The 12712-nt window shown below is 36.0% G+C and overlaps 1 protein-coding gene across 7 annotated transcripts in view; it reads left to right on the forward strand.

Annotated features, from left to right (window-relative positions):
- Positions 1-1709: 1709 nt before the first annotated feature.
- Positions 1710-12712, forward strand: part of loqs (double-stranded RNA-binding domain-containing protein loquacious) — a 40584-nt gene continuing 29581 nt past the window's right edge. For 2 of the 7 annotated variants that reach the window (XM_081741515.1, XM_081741521.1), the window contains exons 1-3: positions 2075-2214; positions 7246-7454; positions 10072-10195. In XM_081741515.1, the coding sequence (XP_081597641.1) occupies positions 2147-2214; positions 7246-7454; positions 10072-10195 (401 nt within the window). In that variant the 5' untranslated portion in view covers positions 2075-2146. Of the gene's footprint in view, positions 1823-1903; positions 2215-3790; positions 3833-7245; positions 7455-10071; positions 10196-12712 lie in introns of those variants that run through there. The other 5 variants (XM_081741518.1, XM_081741520.1, XM_081741517.1 and 2 more) reach the window with 5 other exon arrangements.

Consider the following 12712-nt stretch of genomic DNA (forward strand, 5'->3'; position numbering starts at 1 on the left):
TTTTCAATTGAAATTTCGTTCATTAGGAAACAATCACGTATTTTTAGAATAAATTCCTTATTGCATTACTTTTCTTCATCTTTCATGTGGTTCGGATTCCACGTTAATCAGTAGGTCCACGTCTCATATAGCCTCGCTGCTGAAAGGGACGCTAAATTAAAATCGACTCAACTCAACTTTTCTTCATCTTTTTCTTGTCAGTGGTAATTCTAATTAATATATTTTTAAATATCATTTGAAATTTCAGATAGTCTTGCAAGAGTTCCGCAAATTACTTTCCGAATGAACAGGGGGTCCACGTTATCGGAAAGTTTGAGAACCACTGCCATAGAATATTATACGGGATTTTGGCGGCACATCTGCTACGAGAAATACTACGATAAATGTTTCCGTCTAAAACTAGTCTAAGACTAAATAATAATAATAATAATAATAATAATAATAATAATAATAATAATAATAATAATAATAATAATAATAATAATAATAATAATTATTATTATTATTATTATTATTATTATTATTATTATTATTATTATTATTATTATTACAAGATCCTTCTTACCACATCTTCTAAGGGCGCTGGGGGGTCTTAACCACACTGGAAGCTGAAATTGAATAAGATTGGGTTGTCACCAATTAACTAGTGTCCCGAAAACTATTGTTTCGACACTAATATGTCCTTTTTGATTGTATTACATGTCACCCACCAGGAGTTCTGGTGAATGCATAACTGGGACTTAATCAGCACTAAGAGTGTCACGATTCACTTCAGTAAACTCGAAAACTTTGGATTCGACATTAATATCGATTACGTTTTATTGTTGTTAGAAGTCACCTCTCCAACTTCCTCTAGGAGTGCTAGAGTGTCTAAGCCCAACTGGAAACTGAATTTGGCCTTAGGCACCAAGACTGTCACCATTCAATTTAGGAACCACGAAAATTATGGATACAACACTAATATTACCTTTCTCCGGGTACCAATGGGTGATGAACTTGCACTTAAATGGCATTTGAAGTGTCACGATTCATCTCAATGACCCCGACAACTATGAATTCGACAAAAGTCAGTCCTTTTCGATAATTTTTATGTCACCCCTTCTGCTTCCCCTAAGTGTGTTCGGGGACCTTACTCCTACAGTACAGTTTTCCAATCTGTAAGTAATATGTATACCAAGTTTTTAAAATTGCTCCAGGCATTCCATAGTTATGCTGGAGCATACACACATATATCGGTATATATTTTTCAACATTATATATCAAAGTTGTCCAGACACATTTTAGTGTAAGATAAATTAATGAAGTGGTGCAGTGTCTTCATGAATCTCTGGAGAAAACTTGAGCTCCTGCAAACTTGTCAGGAAGATTATAGTTATTGAGATGTAATCGCTCAGGGCAACAGAAAATGAATATTACTATTTTCTAGTTAACTGACAAGTTGTATCGTTACCGCTCTCTTGTAAGCTGAAGATACGAATTTTCAAGCGTAAAATTTAATTTGACTTTAAAAAGAAATACGGTACCTTAAAGTAATTGGAATTCGCAGTGGCGGTCGTTTAATTCAAATACGTATTTTTGTTTTCACTGGAGACGGTGGGATTTCCTTTGTGATCATAAGTTTTAATTAAGTAGTTCCATTGCGTAGAACTAAATTTCATTATAACATTTACCAGAAATCTCAGGATAAATTTCTTAGTTACGGGTACGAAATGGGGCCCGTGATAAACATGAGGGAATAACAATAACAAAGCGAAAATATGAAGAATTAGTAAAAGTTTCTCGTGGAAAGCACAATGAACTAGGGTTGTGAATTATTTGTATGGTGAGTAGGGTGGGTTATATGTGAATGAGATGCGATATGTGATTGGTTACTGTCAGTTTTAATAATCTGACTTTCTCCAATCAAAATATGTGTTTAATCTGTAGTTACCCGAGCTGGCTATGATTGAAAATCCATGTGGTGTTTACTTCGTGAGTTAGGTTATTCTTTATCTAAACATCAATACGAAAGAACATTATAGTTTGTTACGGCGCTGTAGATTTGCTAAGTTCCTCAGTTATCGGGAATAAACATAAGGAAATATAGTAAGTTCCGTAGATTAATAGGTGTGAATGTACTTACGTAGCTTTTTAGAGTATTAAAACAATGGTTATAGTAAGTAAAGACTCGCGCCACCTACCGCCATGCAAGACTTCGCTAATGGCAGAAACATGGTAAGGTGTGAGTCAAGTTCTTTGCATGGGTATATTGTTTAATTTAGTTACAAAAAGGACTGTATAATTACTTGTTGTTTAATTTTCTGACCTGTTGAAAGGAAGCTGTGGAAATCCAACTAATACGAATCTTGATATTTGCTGGTACATGCCTAGACACTGTTACATTGTCTGGGCGTAGCGCCTTAGTGTTAATACAATCAATTCTATTAATACAATTTATTCAAAGTAAGATTTGTATAATACTGTGCACATAAAATTAGATTCATTTGGTCGTTGTATTAGATTTAGACGTAGGTACCTACTAGTATGGATATGTATTGATGCTGCTGCTGGTACTTGACGCTAATAAAACTTATTTCCAATTTTTAGTTTTAGTTTTAGTTTTAAAGAAAGCATTGGTAATTTTTTGCAGTAACAGTCAGATCAACTCTAGGTAAGCATGTTTTCCCACATTAGTAGACGTCTAGGTATTATTTCTTGCGACAAGTAATAAAGCCGGTTGGTTAGTGCATGTTGTTTTTAAGGATTGAAAAGTAGTGGTTTTCTGTATATACATTAAAGTGAGAAATTTAATTTACTCACTTAAGCGTGTTTGTTTCAGATATAAAGATTCAGTGTGCGATTAACCGTATAGGTTTACTTTTGGCGCACCACTCGAAATAATTGTTGAAAATTTAAAATTCTTTCACTATTTTCCATCTTATTGTTACCTAAATCATTTGCGCGCTGAGCGACATGAAAATATCTCACATGACATAGTTAAAATTTAAGAGGGCCATCATAAGCAATTGTTCAAAAATTACAATTCTTTTACGATTTACGTATAAATACGGCATCCAGATGTATGCATAAGAACTACGGAATATGTTTAGCAGAAGGGATCCAGAAGCATGTAAAAAAACAAAATCTACAGGGGAAATAAAGGAGTATGTTTAGTACAAGGGGTCCAGAAGCACGTAAAAAACACAAAATTTACAGGAGAAATGAGTGATGCAAGTACTTAGACGTAACATAACGTAACCAAATCTTAGCTAACCTAACATAAACTAACGTAAGCTAACCTGAACTAACCTAAACTAACGTAATATTAGTAGAAATAAGCGAAATTCTATCATTTTTTGGAAAATTATGCGGGACTCCTACACTAATATAACATAAACTAAACTAACCTAACGTAACCTAAACTAGCCTAACCTAACTTAAACTAACCAACTCTATCCTAAACTAACCGAATGTGAGCAGAAATTACCAAAATAGTAACATTTTTTAGAGAAAGAAACTGGACCCCTTCTGCTAAACATAGGCCGAAATAAATAATGCAGGTACTTAGTCGTAACATAATCCCAGGGCTCATAGCGAGTCACTTTTTTTTTTTTAAACTAAAAGTTACTTTTTTGGGGGGGGGGGAGGCAAAGTAAATTTTTCGTGTGATTTATGTTTTGCGTTGGCAGTTTTCTAAGAAAAATATAAAAATAAATGGAAAAAGGCAGAAACTTTTTACTCATTACTCGTCTGAAAGCTTCAGTACTTGCTCCCACATGTGAAACAGTCAGCTTTATTCTCACTTCAGCTTTTATTCTTTCAGTGGATGGTTGGTGGATGCTTAAGCTCTGAGGTGAGGTTGAGAACCTTTCTGTGTCTATTCTTTCTTCTATCATAATAGTCTTTTCGTTTTCTCTTGTAATAGTTAATGCTCCGTTCAATGTTGTGTTTGTGGTTCATCATGTTCGTCTTTTGTTATGCTTCTTGCATGTTCTTAAGAGTAGGTGATGAATTTGAATATTTCATGGCTTTGAGAACTCTCAATGCTAAGTTAAATATAATGTATGGGATAAAGAAATTCGGAAATAGGCCAGAACTGGTTCCACTTACTTAGAAGCTTCTTACATCTGCTAAGTCTGCTTACCGTAACTACAAAGCATACTTAGAAAACCTAAGAAAGGAGGAAGCTCAAAAAGAAGTAAAGAAGAAAAGATTAAACAAACAACAAACAAAGAGAGAGGTGATGGAGAAATTGACAAAGGAAAAAGGGGGCATAATGAGATTTTGTTTACTTTTCAACTATTTACAAGAGACCAGACCACTATGAGCCCTGCGTATCCAAATCTAACCTAAGCTAACCTGAACTAACCTAAACTAGCCTAATGTAATTAAAATTTACCAAAATTGTAACTTTTTTAAAAAAAAAATCTGGACGCCTGCTAAAAATAGGCCAAAAGCTACAGTGCAAAAAGAAAACACACAACAATATGTACTAGGTGGCCACTAAAGAGCACGAATGCTATCTAACAGTCAGGGCAGGGGTGAAGCTGGGGGACTTGAGACTAAAGCGCCCTCTTGCTTGTTGAGTTTTTTGTGTACGAGTGACAGGGGTTCCAACTTGTAATCGAAAATCGAGTCATGACAATTGCAACGAAACAGAAATATGTGCAAATACTTCGGGAGGTAATTCGTGACATGAAAAGAAGACAAAGCGAACTCTTGCTTGTTGAATTCCTTGTCGTGTACGAGTGACAGTGATGCCAACTTGGAATCGAAAATCGAATCCTGACAATTGGAACGGAATAGAAAGATGTGCACCTAAATGTACCATGCAAGAGGACTTTTTTGTCTTCTTTTGATGTTTACAAGTGTAAGATTATCATCGTAAAATCGTAAGTTCTTTACGATGGTTAAAATACTGTAAGTAAATATATCTTCAAAGTAAAATTTTCAACATCTCATAACTTTTAGTTCGAAATGTGTAATATTGTGGCCATAGTATTCTACACTATACCCTGGCCGGTGAACGATAATTTCTGACAGCTTTGCAGATGGCCACGGCGAGCGAGCAGAAGACAGCAGGTCAACCAACCTTAGGCTCAGAACCTGTCGCGTCTCCATGGTAACCAACAAACACCGTGTGCGTGGGTTTTCTCGGGGTTCTCCCGTTTCCTCCCACTTTCTTCATTCCACCATTTCATTCATTACTCATCATCACCGTCTCCTTTGGCCTAACCGGCATAACCGTGGGACGTAAAACTCAAAGATTTCATTTCATTTTTTCCATGGTAACCACCGCACATTGCCAAACTCTCACTCACCCTTAACGAGAAAGCAGACGCTTCTCGTCCTCGCGAGCTGAGCTGTCAGAAATCATCGTTTGCCGGCCACGGTATAAAGTATTTTCTAAGTTTATTAACACATGCGTCACAATTGCGTTATGACTTGTAGAGGCTTCCAAAACTTTTAATATTTTAGATACTGTAGTGTCCCTACTTCGTAACAGTAAATAATAAACATAATATTGTAACTTCGCTTAATACGTAGGTTTGAAGTATGTAATAATCTGACGTAGTGTGTATTAAAATATGTAACTTTGTAATGGGTTGACAACACTGTTGATAGTGGTTTTGCGGAGTATGTTAGACAATGTCCCCGTTTCAAGATTTGCGTGTTACAAAATTGTATCCATTAGTTAGAAACATAGACATTGTGAAAAAAAAAGATGAAAAATGACTGGAAACTTTCGAAATGTTCATGTGGAGAAGAATGGAGGGAATTAGCTGGGTCGAGCGGAAAACGAATGAGAGGGTGTTAGAAAAGGTGGGGTGGGGGAAAGAACAATATTAAATACTATTAAGAAGAGGAAGAGAAAACTGGTTGGGACATATGCTAAGAAGGAACTGTATCATAAGGAATTATGCTAAAGGGTATGTTCATGAGTGTTCTGTTTAATGCTTTATAGAAATTGTGACATTCGTTGAAATGTTGGTCACTAATGAGACTGACTAGTGATACAGGGTGTCTATCGGTCACGAAAGTCATGAAAAAGTCACGAAATCAGAAAACGGTCATGAAAGTCACGAAATTTAGCTTTTAGGTCTATCTGTGCAAATGTAGGTGCAGACTTTTTTTTTCTAGAACGTCAAAATTCACTACCAAAAATGTCTATGATCGACTTTAGACACTACCAAATCGCAACCAAAGTATGCTCCTATCACATATATGAAAATTCGGCCTAATTCGCACCCAAATTCTCACTTAAGAATGTTAAGAATATTTATGGTTCGGTAAAGAAAAGGTCACGAAAAAGTAACGAAATTTCATTTTGAAATTTTAGTAGACACCCTGTGATAGATTACTTTGTCTTTATTCAGTTCCTTCATATTCTTCAGTTAATTTCTATGATGTGGCCATACTGTCATCCCTGTATTTTCTTGTAGTTCAGATAACTTTAGGTAAGATGCTGTTTCATATTATTAAGGCGCAGCACAAGATAGGTTTGCGTTGCGTTTGTTATTGCTGGTTAGTAGTGTTACTAATTTTATGGTATTAAGAAAAAAATCTGACAGTGTGCCGATGCATCAATCACCACACCAATCGGACCAGGGTTCTTGAACAATCCGGTGTTTACATTTTGAGACTTCTCTGACAATTGAAATGAAATAGTTGTTTAACGTCCAACGGTTATGCCGGGACTATAATGATGAGAAGTGAATGAAGAAAATGGCTGGAAACGGGAGAGCTCGGAGAAAACCCACGTACACTGTGTTTGTCCACCACAAAGCTCACTTGGTGCAAACTCGAATTGTACCAAGTACCAGGAGTGAACTCTATCACTGAGCCACCGCGGCTCCTTCTCTGACAGTTGAATTGTGTATAATAAATCGTCGTAAGATATACGTAGTTTTGTGTCAAACAATTTCCTTTACAGGTGTAACCAAGGTCGCTACGTTAGGTCACGTTTTTATGCTACTGTTTTGTACTTGACATGTTTCGAAAACTGTGATTCTTGCAATTAGGTCATTGATACAAATACAACCAGCGGCAGTTAAATTTTATTTTTTTTTCTTTCTTCATTTGAGGTACTGTTTACGTATATGTTAACTCACTAGATGTGATTAACTTCAGAAATAACCCCACATTTTTCGATTTTTTTCCTTCCACCGTTCAGTATTTATTTTGCTTTTATGTGCTTGTGTTGGAGAGCGTGTAGGTAGATGTTGTGTAGAAAGTTCTAGTATTGCTTTGTTTTTCCCATTGCAGTAGTGTGAGACACGTCATGAAAATAATGGATTATCTTGTGCAGGACATGACAGCTGCTCTGCCCACCTTACCAACCAAGACTCCAGTTTCTGTGCTCCAGGAACTGCTCAGCCGCCGGGGCACGACACCGAAATATGAACTTGTACAGATCGAAGGTGCTATCCATGAGCCCACCTTTCGTTACCGTGTCACCGTGGCTGATGTAATGGGTAAGACATTGGAGTGTGTTTGTGTGTTAATGTGTTATTTTAAAGATAACATAGTTTAAAGAGTATAAGGCAGAAATGAAAATTTGTAAAATCTTTCTTCTGTCTTAGCATTATAATACTGTAGGAATTGCACTTTCCCTAGCCTATATAATCATCTATCAGCTAATAAATACGCAAAAAAAGAAAAGTGGAAAATAGGAAGAGAGCAAATCTGGGCAAGTGCAACTACTATAGTAATGTAATGAAAAGACAGTTGAGAGATTTGCCATTTCATTGTATTTTAGCTACATTTATAAACAAAGATTTCTGAAAATTAAGAATTCCACTGTGTGCAAATATAAAGGGACTTTGTACTTAGAAACATATAATGGTTTTCAGTGTGGATACATTGAATTATCTCTGGTTGCTTACGTTTTTCAGTGACATTTATGTAGGTAAGAACACGTCTTAGCGCAGTGGTTCTCAACCGGTGTGTCACGCAGTCCCATAGGATATGTCGCGAAATTTTAAAATTTAAAAATCATGAACAGGGTTCGAACAAGAACTTAAAGAACGAACTTGAAATTTCTATCGGTCACGAAAGTCATGAAAGAAGCACACGAAATAAGAAAAGGGTCATGTCAAGAAATTTGGATTTTGAGTCACGATTTTTTTTATGTGTACAGATATAAGTACAGATTAGAATTTTTTTTCTGTAAAATGTCCAAATCCACCACCAAAAATGTCTATAGTCGGCTTTAAACGAAAAAAAAAAAAAAAACTGTGGCATGCATGAAAATTCGGCCTAATTCGCACCCAAATTTGCTTGTGAGTGTTACGAAATTTTATGGTTTGGTAAAGAAAAGGTCACGAAATTTCATGCTGCAATTTTAGTAGACACCCTGATGAAGCATTTGTTAAAATCAGTTTTGAAACCGAGCGTACCAGTTCACACCTCCAGGAGTTGCAACAATGCTGAGTACTATAAAGAACTACTACTTTATATTAACTTGTAATCGTATGCTATTATAGTTTATATTATCATTAATAAAAAAATCAAAGAAGTGTCCCACTATGTTAATGAGCGTTCAGTAAAGTGTGCCATCAAAAAAAAAAAGTTTAAAACCACTGCCTTAGAGAACTTACTATGTTTCATCTTCGTAATTTAAGCGCATAATAGGCTATTATAAGCAATATTCGACTGTTTTAATAAAAAGAAAGTGATCTAAGCATTTAATATATATTAATATCACTGTTATAACAGTTCCGGCAATGTAACATACCCTTCATCAGATACATCATGAAAGATCAATCCCAGAATCACTACTTACATATAAACAGAAAGCAAAAAGAGGACACTCCCATTCTTCCTAGAACCAATCAAGCTCTCCCTTAAGTTACATACTTTTCCTAATTATCTGCACTACTGTTCTGAATTTGGACGTGTTTTCTCTTTTAGTTCTTTCCTTTCTATTTATTTTTTCCAGCACGGCATTCCACAACTCTCAGATCATAAGTCTGCTCGTCCACTTCAATGCTTTCAATACTTCGTCGTTGATGATCTGTAATCATCTTACACGAGGTTTACCTCGCAAGAATTTCTTCCCCTATGAAAATGATTTGAACTGCATAGGCTGTTCTTAAACGTATTGCATTTTCACAAATACATTACATATGTTGAGATCTGCTATAAGCCGCCTTGCGCCCAACTTTGTTTCATGTCTGGCTAGAATAATAAAATGTTCGTGTCATGGGATTATCTGATTACTGGAGGCCCACTTCATACAGCTGTTAGCAGCACACTGAAGGAATGATGCCTTTCCTTGTCTCATGCTTATAAACTATTGGTACGTTGTAAAGCACATTAACGTTCGTTGATTAGCTAATGCTTTCCAGATAGTTCTCCCGTATCGGATAATATTAGTACCCTAATATATTAACACTTTATTTCATCTCAAAAAGTCTAAAGGGATTTTGTTTTGAAACCATTCCTCCCTCCAATAGTCAGCACAACGACAGGATACACATTTCTGTGTATTTTTCTATAGATCAATTACTGGAGAGTATAAGTTTTGAAATTATTAATTTCAGAGCACTAGCTTGTCATAAGTTTGAGAGAAGACTTTAATACAAATCTTACTTTTATACATTCCATGAAGCACTATAGCCCGCCAGACGTTTTATATCTGGAATAATGTGTGTTAAGCAGGTTGCTTTCATTTATTTCTGGCTGCGTAGACCGTGGTTCGCATAATTTTACAAGTAACTCTCCAGTTGGCTCGTGACTGGTCAGCCTTGAAATTCCTTCGACTCCATTGAGAATAGACTTCGGGGCCACGGCGATACTCTACAGTAATATGTCCATGCAAATGTGCAGTTGATTAAATATAATAGAAATTTCAGATACATTTTACTGGTATTAGATAGAGAGGCAAAAGTGGTAAAGACGGTCCTGTTTCGCGATTATAACCAGTGCCCATTGTATGTTTCTCAATTTTTGTTGATGTTGTTTATCTTGATATCGAAAAACTTTACGACGTAGCATGATATTTGAAGTGTTGTAATTGGATGTAAAGTTCAGTTTCATTATATTTTATAGTTCGGTAATTTGAATTGATTATGATGACGTGCTTTTTAGAAATGGGAACAGGTCGTTCCAAGAAGGAGGCGAAACATGCTGCAGCGAAAGCAGTGTTGGACAAATTAATTGGAACACAGAACGATGGTGCGGTTATTCCAGGACAGAACTCGCTTCCTAATGTGTAAGTAGATGTTTACGGCATAAGACTTTAGTATGTATGCTTAAAGTAATTTTTAGCCTTAAAAGTAGGAGAATTTCGGTTAAGAAAGTCATGTATTATTTATATATCTGAAGTGCCTTGTTGAGGACAATTAGAATAAAAAAAATATGGGAAGCAAGCTTTAGTCTACCTGGCTTGTCGGTTATTCCCCTACAGATATATATATATATATATATATATATATATATATATAAAGATTAGTTACTTTACCATCCGATGATTATGCACCAAAGCAAAGGAAGACTGTGATGCTGAGATGAATGGCATTGGTGAAATGATAGAAGTGATAGAACCTCGAGAAAACCCATCCCCAACAAAACGCACTTTGCTTTAGCCGTGATCGAACCAGGGATTCCATACACCAGAGGTGAGCGCTGGGAGACGAAAATTAAGTTGATAATATAAAACTCTTCCCTTTTTAGACTGTACAGCTTGTAAATGATTAGCATATTCCTGGTGGCATTATATGCAGTTCGGATTTGATTAGATTCAGGTGTTACATAATGTCAGTGCTGAAAAGCTACTTTTAATTTTTAATCAATTTGCATTGTGCCTACGTACTGAATGTTTCATGGACATTTTGTAAAAACTAAATGTTATCTCAATGTTTGCTTCTCACCGTTATATAAATATTTCCTGACGGATTCCCATTGTTCATTTGTGTGTTTGAAATTTAGCGTTTCTTTTCAGCAGCGAGGAGTTATGAAACCTGGATCTACAGTTTAAGGGGAAATCCAAACCCGTAATTCGTTTACATTTTAAGCTCTTCCACCAGGAATTGAACCCGGGACTCCCATTTACTAAAGGCGTAAGCAGTACCTACTAAGCAGCAGGGAAGGATGGCACCAGACCCTATTGGCTTCTTGAATATTACCTGATCAACGACACTATTCGTAGCCCCAAATCGAAGCTCTCGTACAGAAAATAGTTTCAGATTTATGGTAATGAATTCAATCGTTAAGCAGCACCATACCTGGATACGCCAGAGAAGTTATTGTGGGTAATTCGTAGGTGCTGTGTGTTGACTAACACGAAGGACCTCTATTGTGTTTATGTATGTATGAGTGCACATATGGCTCCGAAAATTACGGTATTTTGGGAAGGCTATATTTGTGTCCTTTCCAAAATAATATATGACAAAGGATTTCACTTGTCAAAGAAATGACCTAATCCCAACAAAACGGGCATCCCTGATATGAGTTCTTTGATGTGACATGAAAACTCACCCTCTCAAAGAACAATAGCAAGGTATGATATACATTGACAATTTTGGAATGCAAGTTCATAGTGAAAAGTATATTTGCTGTGCTTTTAGTAGGCCGAAAGTGAGAATATCAATTTGAGATAGCTTAGTAGTTCACGAATATATTAATAGTTTACATACGAAACTACAATTTTTTCTATTATGAAAATTGTAAATTAATGTTATATCTTTTAACCCAAAAGCATCGAAGTGCAAAGAGTGACAAATTAGAATAGAGTAAGCCATCGATTTAACGGACAGAATTGGAGTAGTGTAGCAAATGCAGCTCTAAGAAAGAAATTGTTTGACCAATTTTAAAGACTACGAGGCGCCAATTTAGATCATTGATTATTGAGGAACAGCATTCAAGAGGGAAGCGACTATAGCTTCGAGGTTTGCTTGCTTTATTTATTTCACCTAATACGTAATTGTAGGGAGGTTTTTCTTCCTTTTTGTTACTAATATCGTATTTACATTAAATATTTACATTTATATTTGCAACACACATTTCAGGTATAATATCTTATTTTGTATTTAAGTATTGTTGATAACACAAGTTGAGGTTGAACAAATTTCCGAATATACGGACACCCTTTAGTTCTAATTAGTCAAATCATGGGTTTACTGTTCTTGGAACAAACCTTTCGCAAACACTTCTCTTCATGCGTGGTGGGGACTCGATTCCGGTGGGAGAAGCATTTGTTATTCCCTAGAGAAAAAGATAATAAGTGTTTATGTAGTGCAAGACATTCATAAACTAAGTCTGTCTAATAAATGTGTGAGGACACGTGAGCGTATCAGAGCTCCCTCGTGGCTAAGCGGTTAGCGTATGCGCCTTTGGCGTGGGGGACCCAGGTTCGATTCCCGGCGGGAGCTTATGTGGTTCGGATCCCACGTTACACTAGGTCCATGTTTTATATAGCCTTGCTGCTGAACCGAACACTAAACTCTCAAGTCAGGTCAAATGAAAATCAAACGTGAGCGCACTATCGATGAGCGTTAATATTAAGAAACCATACCTATGAAGCTTTTTTTTTTTTCACATTATCAGCTTAACAGATAAATTGAAAAATGAGCGTCTGAAACGAAGTAGTTTAACATATAGCTGTACAGTTTAAAATTTTTAATACGCAGGAGTAAGTTAACAGTAGTGTTCTAATCCATAAATTACCCAAGCTTTTAAAATCTAATATTTCGTAGTATCGGAAGGGGAAAGCAGCCAGTCTACCAGAAAT

Source organism: Thermobia domestica, chromosome 15 (assembly GCF_964235325.1).
Source record: "Thermobia domestica chromosome 15, izTheDome1.hap1.1, whole genome shotgun sequence".
Classification (NCBI taxonomy): domain Eukaryota; kingdom Metazoa; phylum Arthropoda; class Insecta; order Zygentoma; family Lepismatidae; genus Thermobia; species Thermobia domestica.